Raw genomic sequence first — 27,561 nt, 5'->3', positions numbered from 1 at the left:
AAAGAAGGTAAAATCCCTTACCCGTATTTATTTCTTACTTCCTCTTCCACTGCACGGTGGATAAACAGCAGTAGATGGCAGTGTATAATCACAGCCAGCAGGCGTCGCCATACTTTAAAAAATAGCCAACATTCAACATTAACTCTTCTCTTCTGAAATTCTACTAACAAGTTCCCAGACTTGTGTTTTTCTTTTTGGTGTTGTTTTTTCTTCTTCATATTTTTAGTATACTGTAATAACAGCACTAAAGACTAAACCATTCGATTTAAGTACACTAAGGAAAGAGAACTGTTTTTTATGCTCACCTGCAGGAAGTGACACCAGCATGAACTCAAAACAGAGGCATCCTTCATGAACATACTGCTGTGAGTAGTGTGTGTGTGGTTGTTACAGATTACAGTGTTCAATTAAACATCTACTGTTTCTTTTGAACATATTTTTATATAATAAACAGACATTTTGAAAGGAGAAAAAAAAAATGAAAATGTTTGTGTGTAATTATAATTAGTGTGTGTTAGGGATTGTAATGTGTATAGCTATAATAAGTGTGTGTTGTAATGAGTGTGTAGGAATATTGAATGTGTGTTAGGAATTATTTCAATTAAATTCAATTCGTTTTTATGTGTGTGTGTGTGTGTGTGTGTGTGTGTGTGTGTGTGTGTGTGTGCGTTTTACATTTAATTTCTAAAGATATGATCTACTTTGCTGTTCTTATCTCAACATACTTTAACAAATGTCTTTATTCCTTTAATCCTTCATTCGTTCACTTCCTCGATATGTGAAATTGTCAGCACTTTCTCCTTTTAAAAGAAAATCTTGAAGCTGGACATAAAACACTAAATAATCAACAGTGCAATAATCAATGGATTCAAGCTTCAAAGCACACTCACACACATACATATGCAGGGGTACACACATATCTAATAGATCTCATATCTGTTGTTTCAACTCTCAAAATCAGATGTGTATTTGAACACACACACACACACATGTTTTCAAGTTAAAAAATTATAAAAAAAAAACCCAAAAAGAATACACTCTGAAAGTAATAGGCGGAGACTAAACAAACTTGCGGCCCACGAGTACCGAACAGAGTATATATACAGTATAAAAAACATCAGACTATTATTATGATATTCCTAGCGTTTTTCAGACGTGTCTTGAGTGTGTGCATAACGTGATTAAATAACAACAAAAAACACACCAGTGATTTTGTTGCTTCCTCCACTGACTCTCGTGCCTGTGCACCTTTATCTTTTATTAAACTTTATTGAGAAAACTGTTTTTTCGGGGAAAATGCTTATCTCCAACAGTTCATTGTAGATTTAACTTTGCCTTAATTCTCTGTGTGCACGTGTGTGTGTGTGTGTATACTTCCTTCATCTATTTCCCTCTTGTGCCGCAGGTAATTGCTGTGGGGCTTCGATAAAAAGTAAGAAAGTGCGCTGGAGCACTCGGCATCCTACCACACTAGTACCAGCTTTCCTGTGATCTCACACACACACACACACACACACACACACACACACACACACCTTGTCTGAAATCTTGGCAATGAACATCACCATTACATTTCAATACAAATTTTCTTTTTTAGACATAATCACAATTTGTGCGTGTGTGTGCGTGTGTGTGTGTGAAAACAAAACCTGTTCTGTTGTGAAGACTACTGAGAACACACACTCTCTCACTGCTTAACTTTTAACTTTTATAAGAAAGGCTAAATGGCATATCTTGAGCTGTTATTTTAAAATGTCATTTCTTTTTTCTTCATGCATTCATCTGAGATCTTTATTAGTGTTGGTTTAGTTGGTCACGTTCACATTCCTTGCCTGTTTTGTATGTATTACATGTATTGTTTATTACAGATAGGTTGTTTTTTTTTTTTTTTTAATGCAAACACAAAAAACGCACTGTTTTGCCGCCATTTGTTTTTGTTTTTAGGAGTTGTATAAGTTTTGTATCTTCAGTCTGCCATGGTTTGTTCAAAATTCTTTAGTAAAGCGATATATTGTGTATTTTGTGAATTTTGTGGGTTTTTTATAAACAGTCATTTTACTAAAGTTACATTTGTTCACAGCTGTCCATCATCCTACTGAGTTCAGAGAAAAAGAAATTGATGTGATAAATATGACCTTTTCCAGAAATTGTGCTGCTAAATAATTAGTATGCGTAATTTATAGTGTTACTTAATGTCATTTAATGGGGGTGAAAAAGGAGGCAAGTGCAGATAAGATACAAATACAAACAAAATCATTGGGTATATAGAATTGCAAAAAGCTGAACCTGATCATGGAACTGAACAACATTTACATGCAGTGGTCCATTCCCTTCCTTCTCCCAAAAGAGGAGGGGTAAATAAAGAAACCCCTAAACACCGCATATTCTCCTTACTCTGTTTTTGTGCTTTTGCATAGTCAATCATGAAAGACTGATGTGAGACAAACTGTGAGGTGCAAGCTGAGATGTTACCTGTAATGCGAAGGGGCTGGTGGGTAATGTATTCCCAAGGTTCAAGGAATGAACCTCACACTAACATTTTTTCATGAAATAGAATGCCTTCTTGTATTTAAAAATTTATGTTTACATACAGTAGATACCAGCAAAGTCGGAAAAATCGGCTGTCCCAATACGTTTTACCACATAGATTCTAAACCAATGTCTAAATTTGTTTCTTATATGTTTAAAATTGTGTTCACAATACTACTACTACGTATAATAATAATACTCATAATAATATTACAGTAATCCCCCATTATGTTCCAAAACCGCCTGCGATAAACAAAAAAATTCGATAAATCCCAAAAACTTTTTTTTTTTTTTTTTTTTTTGTTTAAGCCGTAAATCATCCTCCCACACTCTTTAAACACACAGAGAAAACATTTGCAAGAATATAGTGAGAAAATCTTTGTCTAAATTGGTAGAAATACATTACACTTTATCACATGTATAGTGAGTACATGTACTGTACAGTATACAGTTCGGTAGTGGCGTAGCCTATGTGTGGTTTCTCTGCTTGTTTATTGGCTAAAGTGTCCTATGATGACAACAAAGAAGCTGAGACAAATTAGTTATGTTGCAAATGCAATTCCGTGATCAACCGGGGGCGTGAGATTCGAACCGCAGTAAAGGTTCTACGTAGCATGATATATACTATGTTAATTACGTCTAGTTACGGATTCTAGATTGATTATACACTGATCAGGCATAACATTATGACGGTTAAAGTGAAAAACACTGATTATCTCTTCGTCATGGCACCTGTGAGTGAGTGGTATATTTTGAGTCAAACTGTTAGAAGCAAAAAAAAATGGGGGGGTTTGACAAGGGCCAAATTGTGATGTCTAGACGACTGGGTCAGAGCATCTCAAAAACTGCAGCTCTTGTGGGATATTCCTGGTCTGCAGTGGTCAGTATCTATTAAAAGTGCTCCAAGTAAGGAACAGTGGTGAACCAGCGACAGGGTCATGTGCGGCCAAGGCTCATTGATGCACATGGGGAGTAAAGGTTGTTCCGTGTGGTCCCGATCCAACAGATGAGCTCCTGTAGCTCAAACTGCTGAAGAACTGAATGATGTTAATGCTCGATGGGTTAGAACTGTTTTGGGAGCAAAAAGGGGACCAACACAACACAATATTAGGCAGGTGGTCATAATGTTATGCAGAATGTTATGTTGAAAATGTCTTACTCTTGTTTTATCAGGTTATCAAATAGTCACATTGACACCCTATTTCCTCATTATTATTTTTTACTTCTACACTCGACCCAGTGTTTAGTTTATTGTGAAATACATCTGTTCATGCTCAGCGTGACAACGAGCAAAGCTTCGACGGACCCCAACAAGCACGATGGATGGGAAAAACTGTTTCTGTAGCTCGGCAAGATTTGCTGGGACTATTCCATACAGAGAGTAGAGTTCAATACAGAACATAACAAACACCCAGTGTAGCTTGGATAAGGCTCTGATAATGATACTCTGATAATTATATTGTGTTTTTACAATCGATCAATTGCCCCTCACCAAAACAAAAAAAGGAGGGGAATATTAAACTAGAAATGCACATTGTCAACCTCCAACACTGGAACAGATTAGCGCTCGCTATGAGAAGTTAGCCGAGAGACTTCCTGCTGTGACGTGCTGATAACCGACACCAGATGGATTTCATTTGTCTGATTTTCCCTTTCCAAACTTCTGTCTTCCTGGCACTGAGTCCTCATTAATCCGAGCTTAAATCGCAGGATGCACTTTGTACGGAGGTTATCTCCAGCCAAGATCCTCTTCTTCACTTCCACAATGTTGTGATAAATGATAGGACATACAGTAGATGCTCTGTATTTCTTAAACGAAGTACAAACGCGGTTCATTTGCAATTCATGTCCTGATAAACACACAGAACAATAAAAACTAATTCATCAGGCATGCTCCGTTGGTTAACATCTACAAAAAGATGAAAAATGTATTTAGCTATGAATAATTACGCTAATTATAGCTACTTTAAATTTATACTCAAGGTAAGGAAAGAGCACAAGCTAGCAGTGGCTTTTCGGGAACACTTTTATCTTCTGCATATGTAATGATTACAAATGATTTCTAATTTCACACTGACAGCAACATATTGTATTTCTCTCTCTCTCTCTCTCTCTCTCTCTCTCTCTCTCTCTCTCTCTCTCTCTCTCTCTCTCTCTCTCTCTCTCTCTCTCTCTCTCTCTCTCTCTCTCTCTCTCTCTCTCTCTCTCTCTCTCTCTCTCTCTCTCTCTCTCTCTCTCTCTCTCTAGTTCTTGTATCAAGCTAATTATTCCCAAAGCATTTACATCAGCTTTTATCACATCAATCACTCAATAACCTTCCATTAAGCAGCGTCTTATATTCTACTATGACCTAATGCGTAATTTAGAAGTATTTTAATGAAGTTTAGGGTTTCTACAGGGTGGACAGTAAAAAAATGAATGTAATTCGTTATTGTATTTTTTCACGTATTTGTACTTTACTGAAGTATTTCCATGTGGGAAGACTTTTACTTTGACTTCACTACATTTAATGGTCATACAGAGTTTTTCCTTTTTATTTATGAGTGGGTAAAAACTTAGAGAAGTTATATAATGCACAATGTGTTTAAGGTACAATATGTGTAGAGAATGTAGAATATAAAAATGTATAATGTACACCCAGATGATATATAGATATGAGGATAGTCTAGGATATAAAATGAATTATATGTAGAATGAATTAATAGAATGATTGAATAGAATAATATTATTATATAGAGAATAATTGTCCAGAATGATATAGAATGTGCAGAGTGGAGCAGAACTGCATGATGTTTAGTGGAATCAGTAAAGTATCAGTGGTGTTCAGTTCAGTAGGTTGATGGTAGATAAAAAAAAAAAAAAACTGGCCTTGAATATGTTGAATATGGCCCTCTTGACTAAAATTAAACAATCAAATCCAATTTAATTCATTTTTATTTGTATAGCGCTTTTATTTGTCCCAAAGCAGTTTTACACAAATACAGTGATAATAAAAGATAACAAAATCCAATGATCATCCGTTTAAAAAAATATTTCTAGGGTAGAAAAGCAGTCAACAGGTTCCACCGAGATTTGAACTCGGATCGCTGGATTCAAAGTCCAGAGTGCTAACCATTACACCATGGGACCATGACACTAGTTGGAAACTAACAACTACTGCCTGCTATAGCAGTGTCTCCCATCTCACTAATGTCAGAGACTAATAAGTTATAATATTAACAAGGTCTTCACTATTCTTCCCTACTGAAAATCCAAGATTGAACCAGAGAGCTTTGAATCCTCATTCTAATGCGCTCCCAATGTGAAATCTGATCCCAAGTGGTCACTGGGGACACGTTTGACAAGTGTGAACATCTCCGCTGTCTGTTTGTCTGCAGAGAGATGTTCCACCTGGGTGTGAATAAAGCCTATTACACCAAGGAACTAAAACACCATTGAAGTTTAGTGTCCACTTACTGAATCTACTGACTTAAAACACACTGTCAGGGAAATTCTAAAGGAAACTACATCGTTACGACCGAAAGGTGAGCTGTATAGTTTGATTTTCAGTCTAACTCTCGATGTGAATGCTACGGTTAAGAGAGGTTGACCAAATTGTAGAATATAATCTTTCTTCAGTAGTAAAAAAAATAAGTTAAAGCTTTATGTTCCACCAAGTTTTGAACTTGGATCACTGGATTCAAAGTCCAGACCCAGACGGCTAACTATCATACCATGAGCTGATGTGAAGCTAGCATATACCAACATATACAGTCTGCAATAGCAGTGACTCCCTTCTCACTAACATCAGGGACTAAAAAGTTATTATATTAACAAAGTCTTCACTATTCTTCAATACTGAAAAATCCAAAAAGTGATCCATATTTCACTTAACCAGAATTTTGACATACTATACTATTCTAAACTAGAAATAGGCCAAAATAGTAATGAGGAATCATCAGATCTTCACTCTAAGTCTCTCTAAACTGAGTTATTTTGCCTAAAACACACAAGAGACTTTACATAATCACCAAAAACTGAAAAAATGATCTGTTTTCGTCTTATCACTAACGTCAGAGACTGAGCACTCCATTCAGTACAAAGGTCTTCAGTAAAACATTCTCCCAAATTCGATATTTTTTGCCCAAACAAGTGGAGGTTTATCCACTAAACCCGGAAAAAAACCTAGAATTGTGACATACTAAAACCACACATAGTGCAAACAATGACCCAGGGAATTTCAGAGCTTTAGTTTAACACTCACAACTGAGATATTTCAGGAAATAAGTATAAGATCTTCACCATATGAACCAAAATACACAAATTACATGTGTGATCATTTCTGTCTAGCTACTATGAAAAACTCATATGTGTACTGTCAACAATGTTCAGGAAACAACTAAACTGGAAATATTTCCCATGCTGAAGAAGAAATTTAATTTGCTTGAACAGGATTGAATTTCGAGGAGATGATGTCACTTGTAAATAAAATATCAGAGAAAAGAATTTAACACTTTAAATATTACAATTTTTTATTTGAATGACCAATATAATGCACATTTAGAGCTAAACTTAATCGGTTCAATCTGTTTCAAGTGAGTTTAGCTAACTGTTAATTGACTGGGATGTTTTTTTCTCGCTATTGTTCGGTGCTAACCATTGCATTAATCAGCACAGCACTACTCCAGTAGAGCTCTCTGGGCCAAATATACAACGACAAAGCAGCGTGACTCGATTTCTATGCTTAAAATGTTTAGAACATTTGTAAAAACCTCTCAAAATCTCTTCATGAGAGATTTTATAGTGTTGCAGCTGACAATAATTCAAGTGAACTCAAATGCTAAAGATGTTTATTTTAATAGCCACGGTCACCTTCCTGCTTCCTGTTTCCCAATGCCACAATCGTCCTCAATCTATATATATATGTATGACTAAACGATTCCCTCTGTTTTTTTCTTTGTTTTTACATATTAGGAATTGGAGCCCATTCTCAGTGTACAGAGTTTATGTGCATTGCAGTTTCTTTAAGATTCCAAGCTTTTTCTAATCTCATATACAGACCTCCTGTTTAGCTGCAGAGGGCCTACTGCCAGGCTAAATGCCATACTTCTCTCTCTCTCTCTCTCTCTCTCTCTCTCTCTCTCTCTCTCTCTCTCTCTCACACACACACACACACACACACACACACACACACACACACACACACACACACACACACAGACATTCTTTAGGGCTTCAGTGCAGATTAAGGTATTTAATGTGGCAACTTAGCATGAGGAGAGAGTTCCAGTATGCAGAACCCCTGTAGAAAAATAACATTTCTCAGTGTTTAAAAACTGCTAACAAACATGTTTTTGGATCCTTTTTTCAAAATCTCAGTTACAAAACATACATTACTTGAGGGTCATAGATTTTCAAGTACGCAAACGCTTACACACTGGGCTGTGGTGAAAAAAATTGATTTGTAAGTGAGCATTTGTGAGAAATTTCCCCACTGTGGGATAAATAAAGGTATATCTTATCTTATATATGTACTGTACCCAACAAAAGATTGGACACACCGTCCGTTGTTTGTGTTTATTTTTTATTATTTTCCATTGTTTTAATACTGTTTTAATACATCCAAACTTTGAAATAACACGTATGGAATGATGTAGTGAACAAAAACATGGTAATAGCACAGAATATGTTTTATATTTTTTAAAGTTGAAAAGTCATTTTGCTTTGATGACAGCTTTGCACAAAATTTTGGCATTCTTTCAGTCAGCCTCCTGAGGTAGTCACCTGAAATGGTTCTCCAACAATCTTTGAGGAATTCCCAAAGGTGCTGAGTGCTTGTTGGCTACTTTTCCTTCACTCCCAGGTCTAACTCATCCCAAACCATCTCAACTGTATTTAGAGCCGGTGACTGTGGAGGCCAGTTCATTTGATGCAGCACTTACATAAGCTGGAGATGTGTTTGGGGTCATTGTCCTGTTGGAAAACAAATGATGGTCCCACTATGTGCAAACCAGATGAAATGGCATGTTGTTGCAAAATGCTGAGATAGCCATGCTGGTTAAGTGTGTCCTACATTTTGGTGACCAACAGTGTCAACAATTAAGCACCCCCACACTATTACACTACCCCTCCATGCTTCACAGAGAACCACACGTTCATGAACCATCTATTCACCTTCTCTAAGTTTAACAAAGACCAAACATCTCAAATTTGTACTCATCAGACCAAAAGACAATTTTCCATTAATCTAAAGTTCATTCCTGGTGTTTTTTGGCCCATGCTTTGTTGTTCTTCTGAAGTAATGGTTTCCACCTTAAAGGCCTGACACATACATTCTCTTCTGAAGAATAGATGATACTTGAACTCAGAGAAGCATTAATGTAAATCTGCAGTTTCTGAGGCTGGTAATTCTAATAAACTTATCCTCTGCAGGAGAGGTACAGAATATCTGTTTTTTTCCTGGGTTATTTATGATGTTTTTATTTACGACAAAATTTCATATGTTATTTCATAGTTTAGATGTCTTTAGTTTTAATGTACAATGTTGAAAATAATAAAAATAAATAAAAACAACTGAAGGAGAAGGGATGCCCAATCTTATGCCTGGTACTGTATGTATGCAATTGTGCAATCTTATGAACATTTAAATGCTAATAAAAAAAGAAATATATGCAATAACTCTTTTGATTTATTTTTGTATTTTTCTGGTCAATAATACTTTTTTTTTTATTAAACAATGCACAAAACCTTATTTTATTTTATTATTATTTTTTTTTTAATCTTTCATAAAATCTTCTGTCACCAAAACAAATTCCTTGTAAGTGAAAACATAATTGGCAATAAAGCTCTTTTTGATTCTGATGTTTGCATGTATATATGTATGTATGTATGTATGTATGTATGTATGTATGTATGTATGTATGTGTTTATGTATGTATGTATATACAGTGAGGAAAATTAGTATTTGAACACCCTGCTATTTTGCAAGTTCTCCCACTTAGAAATCATGGAGGGGTCTGAAATTGTCATCGTAGGTGCATGTCCACTGTGAGAGACAGAATCTAAAAAAAAAAAAAAACAGAAATCACAATGTATGATTTTTAAACTATTTATTTGTATGATACAGCTGCAAATAAGTATTTGAACACCTGTCTATCAGCTAGAATTCTGACCCTCAAAGACCTGTTAGTCTGCCTTAAAAATGTGCACCTCCACTACATTTATTATCCTAAATTAGATGCACCGGTTTGAGGTCGTTAGCTGCATAAAGACACCTGTCCACCCCATACAATCAGTAAGAATCCAACTACTAACATGGCCAAGACCAAAGAGCTGTCCAAAGACACTAGAGACAATATTGTACACCTTCACAAGGCTGGAAAGGGCTACGGGGAAATTGCCAAGCAGCTTGGTGAAAAAAGGTCCACTGTTGGAGCAATCATTAGAAAATGAAAGAAGCTAAACATGACTGTCAATCTCCCTCAGACTGGGGCTCCATGCAAGATCTCACCTCGTGGGGTCTCAATGATCCTAATTAAGGTGAGAAATCAGCCCAGAACTATACAGGAGGAGCTGGTCAATGACCTGAAAAGAGCTGGGACCACCGTTTCCAAGGTTACTGTTGGTAATACACTAAGACGTCATGGTTTGAAATCATGCATGGCACGAAAGGTTCCCCTGCTTAAACCAGCACATGTCCAGGCACGTCTTAAGTTTGCCAATGACCATTCGGATGATCCAGAGGAGTCATGGGAGAAAGTCATGTGGTCAGATGAGACCAAAATAGAACTTTTGGGTCATAATTCCACTAAACATGTTTGGAGGAAAAAGAAGGATGAGTACCATCCCCAGAACACCATCCCTACTGTGAAGCACGGGGGTGGTAGCATTATGCTTTAGGGGTGTTTTTCTGCACATGGGACAGGGCGACTGCACTGTATTAAGGAGAGGATGACCAGGGCCATGTTTTGCGAGATTTCGGGGAACAACCTCCTTTCCTCAGTTAAAGCATTGAAGATGGGTTCGAGGCTGGGTCTTCCAACATGACAATGACCCGAAGCACACAGCCAGGATAACCAAGGGGTGGCTCTGTAAGAAGCATATCAAGGTTCTGGCGTGGCCTAGCCAGTCTCCAGACCTTGGAGGGAGCTCAAACTCTGTGTTTCTCAGCAACAGGCCAGAAACCTGACTGATCTAGAGAAGATCTGTGTGGAGGAGTGGGCCAAAATCCCTCCTGCAGTGTGTGCAAACCTGGTGAAAAACTACAGGAAATGTTTAACCTTTGTAAATACAAACAAAGGCTACTGTACCAAATATTAACATTGACTTTCTCAGGTGTTCAAATACTTATTTGCAGCTGTATCATACAAATAAATAGTTGAAAAATCATATATTGTAATTTCTGGATTTTTTTTTTTTTTAGATTATGTCTCTCACAGTGGACATGCACCTACGATGACAAGTTCAGACCCCTTCATGATTTCTAAGTGGGAGAACTTGCAAAATAGCAGGGTGTTCAAATACTTATTTTCCTCACTGTATGTATGTGTTTATATATATGTATGTATATATGTATGTGTTTATGTATGTATGTATGTATGTATGTATGTGTGAATGTATGTATTATGTATGTGTTATGTATATTTGTGTGTGTTTCCAGTAATAACATTTCTTCTAAATTCTGGACTTTTTTTGTCTACGATTAAAGGTGTCCATGTTAAAATAGAAGTGATAAGTAGTAAATTATGGAGTCAAATTAGAAACGAATCAAGCTTTTTTTTGTTTTAGAAAGGTTTCTAATTTGCATCATTTACTACTAATCACGCCGTTAACCATTCGCGCATGCGCAATGTCTAAGCTCAGGACGCCGTCGGCACGCATGCGTGAAAACGGTGGGAGAATTTCGTGTGCGGGGGAAAAAAAGGGGGGGCGTGGTCGCGTTTGTTCGACGTCATCATCCTGAGACTGTGGAAAAGAAGCGATTTTGTGCTCAGTGTGTGTATGTGTGTGAGTCCCCGTGTTCGGCTCGGTGTTGACCTGCGACGGATTATTATAATGTTATAGTTATTTTTTAATTATTTTTTTAAATTCACGGCGGTTTTTTTTTAAACACGTAACGGAAATATTATTATTATATATATATATTTTTTACTCTTCTCAGCCGAGTGGAATGTGTGTTGCCGTACACACCTCTGTGGATGGATATAAATAGGATCCGCGGTGTGCGTGAGTGAGCGGGACCGGGTTTTTTTTTATCTCCTGTGCTAGCTTACATGGTGGTGATTATTACTAGCATTTCAAGCCCGTGAAAGCGTGTTGCCTTGGCTACGACCCGCCGAGGGGGGATTTTTTTTTCTTCCGAAGACCGGCGTATGTGCACCGGAAGGAGCCTCATCTCCTGAACCACGCGCTGCCCTTGTGTCCCCCCTTTCCGCCTTGTTATTTAAAGGTAAACAAACAAACATTCAATATTTTAATTATCCTTCACAAGCGCTTACTTTGTAAATAACACCTTCTTATGCCCATGTTGTGCTCATATGGTCCTCCAAAAAGCACTTGGATTCCTTACCAGTTTTCCCAAAGCCCACACGACGGGGCTGTATTCCAAATCGGGGATTGTTTCCTGTATATGTGTCCTACACTTTCTATAAAATTAAATGGATTTTTATTAGCACTGGAGTGCCCTGGGGTGATCTCTAAGTAGCCGTTTAGCATCAGGTTCAGCTAGCCTTTAGCCTTCTCCATCATTATGGTGGCAATGCTAACGTTCATAGCTCATAAAGGACAGGGCTATGTGGCTAGCTAGCACAAGATACACTTTCCTACACTACACACTGAAAACCGAAAATAAATTTTTTACGTTGTTTTTATCTTGTTTAAAATCAGGTTAGTTTATTTCCCTTATTGATTTTAAAAGTATAAATAAAGACCTAGCTCAGTTAGCTTAGAAGCTAATGCTATTTAGAAGGAAGAGGTAATAGTGGTTGTATGGTTTTTTGACCTAGAAATGTTATTAATTGTAATTTCCTGCAAAAACCTAGCATTTTGTGCCCAGTGTTAAATTTGTATAAAAACAAATAAACCCGAGGCTGATGTTTTCTTGCTAGTGTTTAGGCTGAGAGTGGCTAGCTGATGTTAAGCCTTGGTGTTAATTACGTGGATACATAATTAGTTATAAGTCAGGATTAATGATAAACACGGACTTTCATAACTTTATTCCACTTTTTGTTTAGTCTTTGAGGCACAAGAGGACACTTTTAATGCATTGTAGCCTATTAGCTTAGCTTAGCTGCCATGGTATTCGCCGGCTAGCTTCATTATGCCTTTTCTTTCAGCTTGACATGTAAACTGTTCTTTGGGTGTTTAAGTGCTTTTTTATTTTTATTTTTTATTTCATCGAACAAGTGCTGGTGCATACACTTTAAACTGGTGTGTGTGTGTGTGTGTGTGTGTGAGAAGCAACAAGCTGGTGGAAGTCTGAGCTTCTGAATTCACCCTCATGCTCAAAGCATCTCAGTCACTTTCAATAGGTAGATCCGGACCATCCAGTAGATCCCGAGCTGTATCCCGGGAATACTGAACACCAGTATCGGACACACCGCAGTCATATAGCATTGCTTGTTATTGGGCACTAGGAGGAAACCAATGTACCCAGAGGAAGCCCAGGCACTTAGAGAGTGGAAGAAACTCTGAACGGATTCAAAGCTTCAAATGCACACAGTTTTGGATAAAGTACACAAACCATGTAGTCGAGTTAAAGTAGATACACTCAGTAAAATATGACTCCAGTAACAGAAAGTGTCCCTTTAAACTTTTACTTGAGTAAAAGTACAAAAGTATTTGCCTTCAATTGTACTCAAGTATTCAAAGTCCTATTTATTATGGCTGTAATGCTCCTATTATCACTCTTTACTTAATCCACTCGGTTTATGTGAACAAAGTCTGTTTCTCTAAACATCACAACCAGTCCATGGTTTCTTGAAGAAAATCACGCAAATAAGACCACGGGTGTTGTGGTGAGTTCGAGTCAGGAGTTTCTTTCATCATTTATTCTTTCCTAAATGTTCTGCTTGTTGGTAAACTGATGCTGAACTGTATGTTTGCGGTGAGTAGATACACCAAGCGCAATCAGATCAAGTTTAAAACAGAGCGCACGCTTTCCCCTGACTGGTGGAGTGCTGCGTGCTGAATCAGTTCAGTTCTAATCCGATCATAAATAAAAAGGAACGACTGTAGTTGAGTAAAAAAATAAGATATTTGTCTAAAATATAGTAAAGTAAAAGTCTCCCCAAACAGAAATACTCCAGTAAAGTACAGATACACATTAACAAATTAGTTATTTAATTACTGTCCACCACTGGTCGTTGAGCGGCTTTTATTTTTTACTTGCATATTCACTCCTGTGCAGTGCATATTGGTGATACTCCACCATATATTACACATTATCTGAAGAAAAATGGAGCGTGATCACATGACCTTGTGAGGAGTTCAGTAGAAAAGTAAATTAATTTTTTATTATTTGCAGCTTCAGTGTTTGAATCGTGTTGTATTTTAATGGAATTGTTTTTTTTTTTGCCTTTGACCTATGTGTATATAGCGCATAGTGCATAGCGTATATGGGAATCGCGTGACAAAAGAATGAGCTCCCCTCGTTCTTCCGAGTCGCGTTAAACTCCCCTCGTTCTTCCACTTCACTTAAGAGACGACTTGTTCAAAATAAATCATTACTAATCAGCGGTTTGTCTCATGCAGAAGTGTGTATAATCTCGATTTTGAGAAACAGGGTTTGTCCCCAAGAGCTGCAGCTGTAATCGTCCACACTGTCCTGTCTTCATTGTGCCACGTGTGCAGGTACGCAAGAGTGCTGCCGCACATATCACTTGATTGGAGATCTGCTCGTACATGTAATTGTAAATGAATCGCATGTGCACAATTACTTTCCTGAGCATGGATTTTTCCGAAAATGTCTTAAAAGAAGAAAAAACACTCGCATTTACTTGAAAAGTAAAAGTAAAAGTATCGTTTTGATTTTGTAGGTGTTCAAGGTCAGACGTAGAGGTCAGCGAGTTTTGATTTTGAGATGCCGGCTGCTGCGTCGACGATAAGAAAAAGCGGTTAAACGGATCGGCTAAACTTGCGAGAGAGCCAGAAAGTCAGGGAGGTTTTCACACGCTCTGTGGGCTTTTTATAGTCCGAAGAGTAATGATTTCCCCAAAGAGCACCAGTTCCTTTTTTGAGCTTGGGTTCCTTTCACGCGTTCCGTCTCCCTCGCGTCGTCTCGGGGAGCGTTTCCTTGCGGCTCTCGAGCGAGATCGGAATCTACATCCGGATTTCTGCAGACGATTTCCAAGTGCAATTTAGAAAAATTTTAACTATAAAAAAAGGCTGACATTATTAGAACGCATTGGGACATCACGAGATTTGCCCCTTTAGACTCTTCCTTTCAGAGCCTTGCCACGGCCGAACGTGTCGATGTGCAAATAATTATTGATTTTAAGTATACAAGGAATCACAATACAGTTTGCAGCGGGACCTCAGGATCTTCAGCGAGTTAGAATTTGGGGGGAAAAACGTAAAGCTTCATTCGGGTGTGCAGGGGTTTGTAGCGACCTCTCAGGGTAGAGCAGACTAGAGTCAGCAAGTAACAGTAGCTACGGTTTATATAAAAGTGCTACAACTCGTCTAAATTCAAGCTCCTTTGGTTCTGTCCTTCCAGTAATTACCGTAATTTCCGGACTATAAAGCGCACCCTTATATAAGCCATTGAATTTTACAAATATTTTTAACATAAATAAGCCGCACCTACAGTGACACTAATGAACTTTACACAGGCTTTACCGAAAGACAGTGTCTGTTACACGGTGTAACGGGTAAAATATGTTGTGGCATCTTCAAGAGCATAGCGGCATTTTGGAAATATCATGTCACTGCATTCTTCCGGTATTACTGCATGTGTGTGCGTGTGAGACTGTGGATTATGTGCTCATTATTTTCTGATGCTCATTTCTAAGTTTCTTTGACTAACCCGTAACGCTGTTGCCAAGAAAAATAAAAAAGCACGAGTTTTGGAAACCTGTCTGTGCTTATATGATTTCTGTTGCAACTGGAGTTTTAGTGAGCTCTCCCTTCACCCAGACTCAACACGTTACGACGGCTTGTATCTAAACAGTAGCTGACCAAGTAATTCATTGTTTACTGTCTTCCTCCTTCCTTCCACAACTACAGTGGTACCTTGACCTACGAGTGCATTAATGTACGAGTTTTCCGAGGTACGAGCGGTCACGCGGTGGTTTTTTTGCTATGTTGCGCAAGCAAAAACTTTAGGTACAAGCTCGAGACGCCGCTGCTAGATGGCGAAGCGAAGCCAAAAAGCGAAGATTGTGACGGAAATTAAGATAAGCAAAGAAAAAAAAGGAAAAATTTTAAAGTTTAAGGATACGTAGTGTACAGGAGTGATAGTAAAAAACAAGTTTTCCCTCCGCCTCCGCTTATCTCCTCTACCCCCCCCCCCTCCACACACACACACACACACACACACACACACACACACACCCCCCCCCCACCGGCGTTTTCGTTAGCTCAAGTCGTCTCATCTTTAAGGAAAATACACTGCATAAAACCTTATATCTTTACATACTCTTTCTATTATGTTTTTATAAGATTTGTTATTTAGAAATGTATTTTCCAACTTAATAACATGAAACATGAATCGGAGTTACAGTTAACATCTAACCAGAAGTGCATTAATATTATTGTAAAACACTTACCGTATTTTCCGGACTATAGGCCGCTACTTTTTTCCCCATGCTTTAAACCCCGCGACTTAAACAATGAAGCGGCTAACGTATGGATTTTTCCTGGGTTTTCCCGGTTTCACAAGATTCATGCCAAAAACTGTGCGACATAACATTAGACCAATGAAATTGCTGAATGGGTTCAGGTAAACCAATGAAACTCTTTATATTAAATCGCGCTCCCACTGAATCGGGACGTACCACATCATAAATATGAATAGGGTTCCTCTGACGTTTGACCTGCCGCTCACTCGGACTGGCTACAGGACATGCGAATCTTTGTTAAATTCAGTGGGTGCAGCTTATATTCGGGTGCGCTTAATAGTCCGGAAATTACGGTGCATCAAATATAAATAAACAGTACACAGAAATGGGATTCTAAGAATGGCTTTTGGGTTAAAACAGGTCTCCGTCTACACCAGCTCGTTTAAGCATCTCTGCATGTGTGAGACATTTAACTCCGTTTAAAGTTTTTAACAACGTTCTCAAACCCGAAAGCAGCACAGCAGCTGCACGACATCTTCACAGATTTCAGATAATTTTCTTTTCGACAACGCAAAAACAGGTCGCGTTCACGATTAAGACCTGATGTAAGGACCGGAGGGACGCCGTTAATCGGAACAAAAGCGGCACAGGTCGTTCGTGCGGAGCACGCGTACGCTTTTAGTGTGTTCATGTGTCTTCAACACGCCGTTACGGCTTGTTTTAGGGACTGAAACCTTTGTATGTGCTTACGGGTTACTAGAACGAGGCATTTCGCACGTCCTGGGACGTTTCTTCAATCCTGCACTGAGATAATGATGTGATCCTAAATGTGCATGATTTTATGAATTATATAACCCCTCTGTCTGATCGGAGTAGTTCCTCTGCTGGCTAATAATATCCAGCTATGATGTTATGACCAAAAGCATGATGCTCCTCATCACGCATCGTGCTCACGTCCCAGTTTAGAACGTCAGGGTGCGTAAGGATGACTGGCTTCCAAATCTTGCGATTCATCACCGGTTTGAAAAGTCGCGCATGCAGTGAATGTTCATGAAGGGTGAGGATCCACACACACTTCCATACGCAGCGTGCGCTGTGGCATGAATAATGAATTGGCCTTAATGTTAGGATGATTAGTTTACAACGTGAGGCCTCACAGTGTCACCTGAAAGTTGTTAAGGCTCACTGTGAATAAAGGTGTGTGTGTGTGTGTGTGTGTGTGTGTCTATTGGCTTCTCTCTGTTTATTTTGGTTGTCTAAAGGTACACCTGAGCATCTCAGCACCCCCCCCCCCCTCGGTTTTGAAGCAGCTGTTTCCAGAAGTGTTTATTCTGCTGAGATGAAAGAAATGAGAGCGTATATACTGTTTGCTTTCACCTGCGCTCTCTTTATCTGCAGGTGTGTGTGTGTGTGTTGGAGGAAGAGAGAGAGAGAGAAAATTCTGCAAAGTATTCTGTATTTATTTATTTATTTTGGTAAGAGTAAACCATTCTTTTTTTTTTTTTTTTTTTATCCAAACCTGTGTTTCTTTAAAAAATAAAATAAAATAAAGAAAAAAAGAACTGCGGTTTGTTAACCCGACCTCAGCTTTACACATGTCCGTTTGCACGCGTTCAGAGCGGTTTAACATTTTATTTATTTTTAGTCTCGAAGGCCGTCGTCAGCTCGAGTGATCATGAGAGCCTTCAGTGGGAGGACCAAATAATTATTGTTTTATTTTCTGTCATTGAAGCTTCCTATAACCAAATGCTTCTTAGAATTGGATGATGCAACGCAAATATAATCAAGTATTGCCGTATGCTTGGCACAAAATTTTTCTGGGACGGTTTCACGCATTCTCTGTCTCTTTGTCTTTGTTTCTTTCTGTTTCTTTCGAGTGTTTTCTCGTTTGTGTGTGGTTGGTTTTGAATGGTTAAGCAAGAGGGTGTGAAAGGGAAACCCTCTGTATTTTTTTATTTTTTTTATTGCCCCCCCCCCACACACGTCTCTCTCTCTCTCTCTCTCTCTCTCTCTCTCTCTCTCTCTCTCTCTCTCTCTCTCTCTCTCTCTCTCACACACACACACAGTCTGACCCAAAGTACCCTTTCCCTTTAGGGCCCAGACTTCTGTCTCTTGAAGTTGGATGAGTGAACACATTTTTAATTTCTTAAAAGAAGAAAAAGTTTAATTGAGAATTAAATTTTTTCTTGAGCCTTTACCAGCGTTTTACATCACAGCGCAGATTTCCGGAACAGGAAAGAGGCACGTCCTGCTTCCTGAGAAGAGCAGAGAGGGAGAGATCGGAAGAATGGGAATAGATTAGGAGAGAGAGAGAGGTGTGAAGAAAAAAAGGAAGAGTAAAGTCAGTTGAGGGCGGGGAAAGTAGACGGGTAGTAGAAAAAGGGAGCGATGAAGGTCATGTGATTTCTAATGGTTGTTTTTTAAGTGTTAAATATTTTGAATGTGCTCATTACTTACAATCTAATGTCATTTTTATAATGAATAAATAATAGAAAAAAACGGTTTGATTAAATAAGTTACTGAATACATGTAAGAGCTGTACTACCCTATGTAGTGAGCTGTAGTACGCTATGTAGTGAGCATGTGTACAGTGCAGAGCTGTAGTTATACCCTATGTGTAGCGAGCATGTATTGAATGCAGAGCTGTAGTTATACCAGTTATCCAGTTGTAGTTGACTGTGACTACATTGCTTTTCTCTTCTATGAAGGGCCCCCAGCGGAGGGTCGTTTCCACGGTAACGTCTTTCTCTCTGCGACCTTTCTGTGTCCTTCACTACAGGAAGGTCCATTATGAAAGACAGGCTTATATATTTAAATGTCTGTATGTTAGGAATTATTAAGACCAAGGAAAAATATAGATTAATCTTTATTTCAATATAATCTAATATTGAATGCTCGAAATTTCAATGGGCTTGTTTTTATTTGAATGTTATGACCATTTATATTTGTGTTCTATCTATTCACCACACACACTAATGTTTCGGTGGATGATTTTGCGATCGTGTGTGTGAGATGAGCTGGCATGTGTGCAGTTTGGAGAGCTGGAGCCTTGAATGTTGTTTGAGATTTAAGAGAACATATTACATATAGGTTATGTAATACTGCTTCTACAGTGCATCCAGAAAGTATTCACAGCCGTTCACTTTTCACTTATGTTACAGCCTCATTCCAAAATGGATTAAATTAATTCTTCGTAAAATTCTACAAACTAAACACCATAATGACAACGTGAAAGAAATTTGTATAAAATCATTGCAAATGTATTAAAAAGAAAAAAATATACAGAAGTATTCACAGCCTTTGCTCAATACTTTGTTAAAGCACATTTGGCATCAATTCCATGCTAGAATCTTGCCGCACCCATTTTTGGGCAGTTCCTCCCATTTGTCTTTGTAGAACCTCTAAAGCTCCATCAGGTTGGATGGGGGGGTGTCAGTGTGCAGCTATTTTTAGATCCCTCAAGAGGTGTTCAATCAGGTTCAAGTCTGGGCTCTGGGTGGGTCACTCAAGGACATTCACAGAGTCACTCCTTTGTTATCTCAGCTGTGTGCTGAGGGTCGTTGTCCTGTTGAAAGATAAACCGTCGCCCCAGTCTGAGGTCCAGAGCGCTCTAGAGCAGCTTTTTATAAAGGATGTCTCTGTACATTGCTACATTAATCTTTCCCTCGATCCTGACTTTTTTTTAACAGTTCCTGCTGCCGAAAAACATCCCCACAGCATGATGCTGCCACCACCATGCTTTACTATAGAGATGGTATTTTGCCAGGTGATGAGTGATGCCTGGTTTCCTCCAGACATGATGCTTGCCATTCAGCTCAAATGTTCAATCATTGTTTTTCATGGTCTGAGAGTCTTTCAAGTGCCTTTTGGCAAACTCCAGCTGGACTGTCATGTGCCTTTTACTGAAGAGTGGCTTCCGTCTGGCCATTCTTCCACGCAGGCCTGATTGGGGCCTCAATACAATCCTGTCTCTGAGGTCTACAGACAATTCCTACTACTTCATGGCTTGGTTTGTGCTCTGACGTGCACTGTTTACTGTGGGACCTCATATGGACGGGTGTGTGCCTTTCCAAATCATGTCCAATCAACGGAATTTACCACAGGTGAACCCCAATCAAGTTGTAGAAACATCTCAAGCGTGATTTTTAGGTGTCCTCACGTGCTGTTTGACTTCGCTATGAGACAGCGTGCACTTGTTCAGTGAGGTTACTTTGTTACCCGGTAGAGAATGATAGAATAAGTAAATCAGTATATACCGTTTTTCTTAGACTGTAAAACAAGTCTAGCTGCTCCTGTTCAGAGAGACGACGCTGATGCCCGATTTCTGTGGAAGTGCCAAATAAATTCTTTTTCTCTCGCTTTTACAGATCATGCGCTAAGTTTGAAAATTCGCTTGCTTTAATAATTTTTCCACCACAATCTGCATTCATGTGCATTTACAGCATCGTTATCATGCTGAGCCTTAAGGAAGATTAAGCATCGGGATATCGGTGTGTGAAATTTGAGAAATGTTGATCGTTCGAGCCAAAACAAAGAAAATATTGTTAGAAAAAAAAGCATGAGGAGGTTTTTATGTATGATGTTCATCCAGACAGGGAGCAATGAGTCTTGGGACAATACTGGCAGGCAGCTGTGTGTGTGTGTGTGTGTGTGTGTGTGTGTGTGTGTGTGTGTGTGTGTGTGTGTGTGTGTGTGTGTGTGTGTGTGTGTGTGTGTGTGTGTGTGTGTGTGTGTGTGTGTGTGAGAACACAAGTGTAAGACTCCCCCCACGTGGCTGTGTTTCCGCCTGCCTAAAGCACATCAAAGTCTATCTGCAGAGTGGGAGATAAACACTGCTGCTCTCCCGAGTGTTTCCAGAGAGATTGTGTGTTTGTGTGTGCGCGCATGACGATGCGGCTCATCTGCCAGTCAGCCATTGTCTTTTTTTAGTCCAGGTAGCTAAGGGTATTTGTGTGTGTGAGTGTGAGAGAGACTGTCCTTGTCTGTGTTTATTCCTATTCAATACACAAATTATTATTCTTTTATTTCTCTCTTTGTATTTAATATTTAAGAGCATTTTCACACTTTTTTCGCGAAGGACCTGATTCTTCCTGCACAGAGACCACATAGGATATTGATTGTGTCATATCAGTTTTTCTTTCTAAATGAATCCAAAGGCAGATTACATTGTTTGATTCGATTTCATGACCGATGCAGACTTTCATGCATTTGGTGATTTTGGTTTTTGTGTCATTTTTAAAACAATAGACAAATAAATTGACAATCTCGTACAAATGTTTTGAGCTTTTTACGACGGCTCTCACTTTATTTCTATCTCTCTTTAGTAATCTCTCGCTATATATTTCTTCAAATTCCACATAATTGTACTGTAAGTCTTTGGATCCGAAAGCATTAACTTTTCCCTTCACTTGAACTTGGAGTCCCAAACCTGTTCCAGCATGACGATGCTCCTGTGCAAAAAGCAAACTCTATAAAGATATGCTTTAGGAGTAGGAGTGGAAGATCTTGAGTGGCCTGCTTTAGAGCTCTGATCTCAACTCTACTGAACACCTTTTGGATGAATGTGAACACGGACTGCACCCCAGGCCACCTCCCCTCTCCTACATCAGTACCTGACTTTACTAACGCCCGTATGGCTAAATGTGCACAACTCTTCACAAGCACACTCCAAAATCTAACGAAACATCTTCCTACGAGAGTGAAGGTTATTATAACAGCAAATGGAGACTAAATGTGGAATGAGAATGATTTGGATGATCATTAGAAAGTGATCAGTGATTACCGTAAAACCCAGTGTATACATGGCACTACCTTTTTTATAATGATTTTTTTCTTTGGCACCAAAAGACTTGAATTGCAATACTACTTTTGGACAAACAGAAACCCAAGAAAGACATTTGGATGTACGGATTATGGTTTGGCACAAGCTCAGGTTTTTTTTTTTTATAATTTGCTGTGAGGCTTCACGTTTACGTCTGACCAGGTTTCCCAGATGCTATGCAAACACATTGTCTCTTAACAACGAACAAAACTGACTGAAGCTGCTTTCAGAGAGCATGTTGTGTATCGGGCTACGTCAACACCAATCCAGAGAAATTTAAAAACAGCGCTTTCAACTGCTCGTTTTCAGTCATTTCCCCAAAATTTGCTCGTCCACCCTAAAGCGTCTGAAAATGCTTACATCCCTGTACTGCACGTAAGCAAAACATAAGATGCTTTGACCTGCGTTATCGGGTGGAAATAAAGGGTTATTTCCACCCGCTCTTTATTTACTTTCCGGCTCTTTACTACGTCACATGACTAGAAGCGCAATGTAAAGGAAAGGCAAAGTCGCATGACTAAAAATGCGGCACCGTTTTCGAAAACCTTAAATGGATCCACGTTGTAGTGTTTTTTTTTTTTTTTTTCAAACAAAGCTATGTTTCCATTAACTAACAAGGTGAAAAGAAAACGCATTATTCTGGATATGACCTAAGTTTGTAGTGTGTGTATGTGCGTTTAGGTCTGCATGTGTTTACTGAGAGATACTAGTGCATCATCATGACGTGTGATTTATCAGGTTCTGACTTTATGGTATCAATAAGAAATGTTGTCTCTTAGGTGAGCTCGGTAAAAACACACAAAAAAAAAAACAAAGTCCAAAAAACTGCATCCTGCATCATCATTCAGAGTGTCGACTTTTCTACGGCTTGTTTCCACAAGACGTCTGGAGACCTGGAATTTCCTAACCGCACACACTTACACCGCCACTGGCTGCATATGAACGACCTGCTGAGCTTTTGGAGCGTTCGGCCGACACGGCGTCTGCTGTGGCTGTGCTGAGCAGAGATACTCGAGCGTTCCCACACTTCTCTCTTCCCGTTGTGGATCGATCTTGACAATGAAGGTCAGTGTGTGTCCTTCAGACGTTTCAGAAAGCCCCGTCTTACCTTTTCCCGCCGCACTCAAAAAGACTTCTGTTCTCCCGATAGAGAAAAAGAGAAGAGTGTGTGAGAAGTTTGAGTATCGCTAGTTTATTTTAGGAGTTCTAGACAGAGACGGGCGCCGAGGAGGAAAGACACACTGACTCTCTCTTCACACACACACACACACACACACGTACGTGCGCACACACAATGTACACATTCCGTACAGATATTGCTAGTGGTTGAATTGGTTAGTCTTAGTAATTGCTATATAGGCATGTATGTGTTTTTTGTTTCATTTATTTGTTTGTTGATTTAATTTATTTGTTGATCTCCAAGAAAACACACAGTTCCAGATTTGGGTTGCAAAATTTCTGGAATTTTTCTGGGAAGTTGCAGGTTAGCCCGTAACAGGGACCTTAAATGTAGTTGAAAAGAATCTTGAAGGATAACTTTGATGAAAGTGCAGGGTAGAAATTCAACTAAAATTGCATTAGTCACATGCACACAGCACACCTTCTGCATGGCCACTGAGGCCACGCCCCCTTACCTGCACTGTTTATTCTTTCATCACATAACACGCATCGCTTCTTGAATCCTGCACACAAAATTATGTCACGATCTTGTCCATCTTGGCGAGTGTTCACACAAATTACATAAATATTACATACATTTGTTTAACACTTTGTTCTGCGTGTAAGCTTTTGTGCAACGAAATTATACTAACAATTAAATCTGTCAAAAATGTCATAAAAAAAGTCCGTATTTGTTTGCATGCATGTCAGCTACTGACCAAACATACATTTTGTTTGGTCAATGTTTGTGCAGTTCCAATTCCTGTAAATTCCCGGTAAGTTTCCTACTTGGAAAATTTCCCAGTAGTAGTTCTCATTCTCAGTTTCCACAAATTTACCAGAAATTTTCCATCCCTTCGTAACCCTATTACAATTTTTATACCCTGAGAATATTTCTTGGAATTCGTGGCCACTTTTTTGAAATGACTGACACTGCCAAAAACTAATACTCGTTAAAGTCTCTCAGAAACATGAAGTCAAGCATCTAATGCTCAGTTATAAACTGCCAATAACGTTTAACTTGGCTTACAGCCTTTGGGCAAGACGCACGTGACAGTTAGTGACCCTGAGCAATAACACCTTCTCTTTTCAAGCGAATAAGTACAGGCTGTTTTCTTCATGCCTTACAATACGCCTTCCAGTCAGAGACACATTTACGACCCATCCATCCATCCATCCATCCATCTTCTCCCGCTTATCCGATGCCGGGTCGCGGGGGCAGCAGTCTAAGCAAAGATGCCCAGACTTCCCTCTCCCTAGACACTTCTTCCAGCTCTTCCGGGGGGACACCAAGGCGTTCCCAGGCCAGCCGGGAGACATAGTCTCTCCAGCGTGTCCTAGGTCTTCCCCGGGGTCTCCTCCCAGTGGGACGCGCCCGGAACACCTTCCCAGGAAGGCGTCCAGGAGGCATCCGGAACAGATGCCCGAGCCACCTCAGCTGACCCCTCTCGATGTGGAGGAGCAGCGGATCTACTCCGAGCTCCTCCCGAGTGACTAAGCTTCTCACCCTATCTCTAAGGGATCGCCCAGCCACCCTGCGGAGGAAGCACATTTCGGCCGCCTGTATCCGGGATCTTGTCCTTTCGGTCATGACCCAGAGCTCATGACCATAGGTGAGAGTAGGAACGTAGATTGACCGGTAAATCGAAAGTTTCGCCTTGCGGCTCAGCTCCTTCTTCACCACGACATACCGGTACATCGACCGCATTACTGCAGAAGCTGCACCGATCCGTCTGTCAATCTCCCGTTCCACCCTTCCCTCACTCGTGAACAAAACCCCAAGACCCATACTCGCTAATAAGATTTTTATAATGTTGAGAGTGGGACATTTTGTTTTGTAGGCCCTACTGAACATTTGTAGACCCTGGACCATCATACTCGTATGTGCTTGCCAAAGATCTTGCTCCAGAATGTACTCCTGCTGTGCTGCTTGTGCTATAAGTTTAAGGAAGGTTTACATGTGGGTGTGACAGAACGGTGTCCACATACATTTGCTCGTACGCTGTGTACTAGATTTGTGCTACGTTTGCACAAGTGACAGCGACTTATTCTGTGTGTGAGTGCGTTTTTGTTTGTTTTTGTTTTGAATGTTCATTTACACACATTTAAACAAATCTTTGGAGCCCATGGACCGTTTATAAAGATGAACCCATAACAAGCTCCATGACCCCTAATGGACCCCTAATAATCCCCCGAGTTAACTTTCTAATAAAGCGACCAAAATGGCCTGTTAATTGATGGACGAAACAGACGGTCTTTTTATCTTTTAAAAGTTGAAGTGAAAGGGGATGTGGATAAACATTTCGTTAAACGATTCCTCATAATATTTTAAAGCCACGCTGTACAGAACGTCACACAAAGATTTCGAAGAAAATGTCAAAATATATTTTGGATCAATAAATTGTAAAAGTAAAAATAAAAATCAAAAAATTACTGTAGAGAGGCCAGACCGCAGACAGGAGTTGCATTTCACGTGTCAGCAAATCAAACGAAACCGGTTAAATCGCCCCGAATCGACTTCGAAAAGAATATACACCTGAACATATTCCAGACGTTCTTACGTACACAAACGCCCCCTCGTGTGAAGGAGGGTTTTCCCGTCTGCACTTGCTTTCTCTTTGTAGTACTCGCTACACACAGCACGAGTGTGTGTTTCCTGTCTAGAAGAACCACACGGTGTCTTAACACGCTCCTTGAAGACAAACCATCTGATAACGACGTGTCTGTTTAATACCCCTGCTGTGTTTGCCTCTGAAATCCAGGACACAAAGAGAGGAGTGTGCTGTATTGTCCTTTTCTTGTGCACCGCTCTAGCTTGCGCTCTCTCTCTCTCTCTCTCTCTCTCTCTCTCTCTCTCTCTCTCTGTCTCTCTCTCTCTCCTCCCCTCCCCCTCTTCCCCATTTTCTCCTGTTCATTTGGTTCCACATTTTTTTGTGTAACTGGAGCCTATTCTTTATCTCCTGATTGGGTGGCTGTAATTCAAACCTTGTTTTGGCAGTGTGTCTCTCTCTCTCTCACTCACTCACTCACTCACTCACTCACTTACACACACACACACACACACACACTTGTACAGGTCTGAGATCAGTGGTATGTTTAGAGATGTTTAAATATGGGGTCTGCTGAAGATCGTGGAATGTATTTTTAAAGCACAATTAGAGAATACTGTCCAGTAAAGATGCACTTCAATATTTACTATTTTAATACAGGATCAATGTCTTGTTTATAATTTTGTTTAGCACACCTGACTTTTATTCAGACTAGCGCATAAAATCCGCTCATAGTTTCTTTTCCTGTGTGTGTGTGTGTGTGTGTGTATATATATATATATACAGTGAGGAAAATAAGAATTTGAACACCCTGCTATTTTGCAAGTTCTCCCACTTAGAAATCATGAAGGGGTCTGAAATTGTCATCGTAGGTGCATGTCCACTGTGAGAGACATAATCTAAAAAAAAAAAATCCAGAAATCACAATATATGATTTTGAAACTATTTATTTGTATGTGACAGCTGCAAATAAGTATTTAAACACCTGTCTATCAGCTAGAATTCTGACCCTCAAAGACCTGTTAGTCTGCCTTTAAAATGTCCACCGCCACTACATTTATTATCCTAAATTAGATGCACCTGTGAGGTCGTTAGCTGCATAAAGACACCTGTCCACCCCATACAATCAGTAAGAATCCAACTACTAACATGGCCAAGACCAAAGAGTTGTCCAAAGACACTAGAGACAAAATTGTACACCTCCACAAGGCTGGAAAGGGCTACGGGGAAATTGCCAAGCAGCTTGGTGAAAAAAGGTCCACTGTTGGAGCAATCATTAGAAAATGGAAGAAGCTAAACATGACTGTCAATCTCCCTCGGACTGGGGCTTCATGCAAGATCTCACCTCGTGGGGTCTCAATGATCCTAAGGAAGGTGAGAAATCAGCCCAGAACTACACGGGAGGAGCTGGTCAATGACCTGAAAAGAGCTGGGACCACCGTTTTCAAGGTTACTGTTGGTAATACACTAAGACGTCATGGTTTGAAATCATGCATGGCACGGAAGGTTCCCCTGCTTAAACCAGCACATGTCCAGGCACGTCTTAAGTTCGCCAATGACCATTTGGATGATCCAGAGGAGTCATGGGAGAAAGTCATGTGGTCAGATGAGACCAAAATAGAACTTTTGGGTCATAATTCCACTAAAAGTGTTTGGAGGAAGAAGAATGATGAGTACCATCCCAAGAACACCATCCCTACTGTGAAGCATGGGGGTGGTAGCATCATGCTTTGGGGGTGTTTTTCTG

At 39.6% G+C, this 27,561-nt stretch overlaps 3 protein-coding genes across 5 annotated transcripts in view; all 3 read left to right on the top strand.

Moving 5' to 3' along the window:
- Nucleotides 1-2,018, top strand: part of tmem154 (transmembrane protein 154) — a 16,566-nt gene extending 14,548 nt beyond the window's left edge. For both annotated transcript variants that reach the window (XM_083532596.1, XM_083532597.1), the window contains 3 exons: nt 1-7; nt 312-365; nt 1,406-2,018. The exon at nt 1-7 is cut by the window's left edge and continues 70 nt beyond it. In XM_083532596.1, coding sequence (XP_083388722.1) covers nt 1-7; nt 312-355 — 51 coding nt within the window. In that variant the 3' untranslated portion in view covers nt 356-365; nt 1,406-2,018. The remainder of the gene's footprint in view (nt 8-311; nt 366-1,405) is intronic.
- LOC310721180 (craniofacial development protein 2-like) overlaps nt 1-27,561 on the top strand; it is a 437,392-nt gene that overhangs the window by 118,375 nt on the left and 291,456 nt on the right. The gene's annotated exons all lie outside the window — the stretch shown is intronic.
- The window catches only part of fbxw7 (F-box and WD repeat domain containing 7), a 145,779-nt gene continuing 129,672 nt past the window's right edge, over nt 11,455-27,561 (top strand). The window contains exon 1 of the mRNA XM_083532538.1: nt 11,455-11,956. The gene's annotated coding sequence lies outside the window, so the exon portion shown is untranslated. The remainder of the gene's footprint in view (nt 11,957-27,561) is intronic.

The sequence above is a fragment of the Silurus aristotelis genome (assembly GCF_946808225.1).
Source record: "Silurus aristotelis genome assembly, chromosome: 27".
Lineage (NCBI taxonomy): Eukaryota > Metazoa > Chordata > Actinopteri > Siluriformes > Siluridae > Silurus > Silurus aristotelis.
The sequence above is the reverse complement of the archived record's forward strand: the minus strand, read 5'-3'. Positions and strand labels throughout refer to the sequence as shown.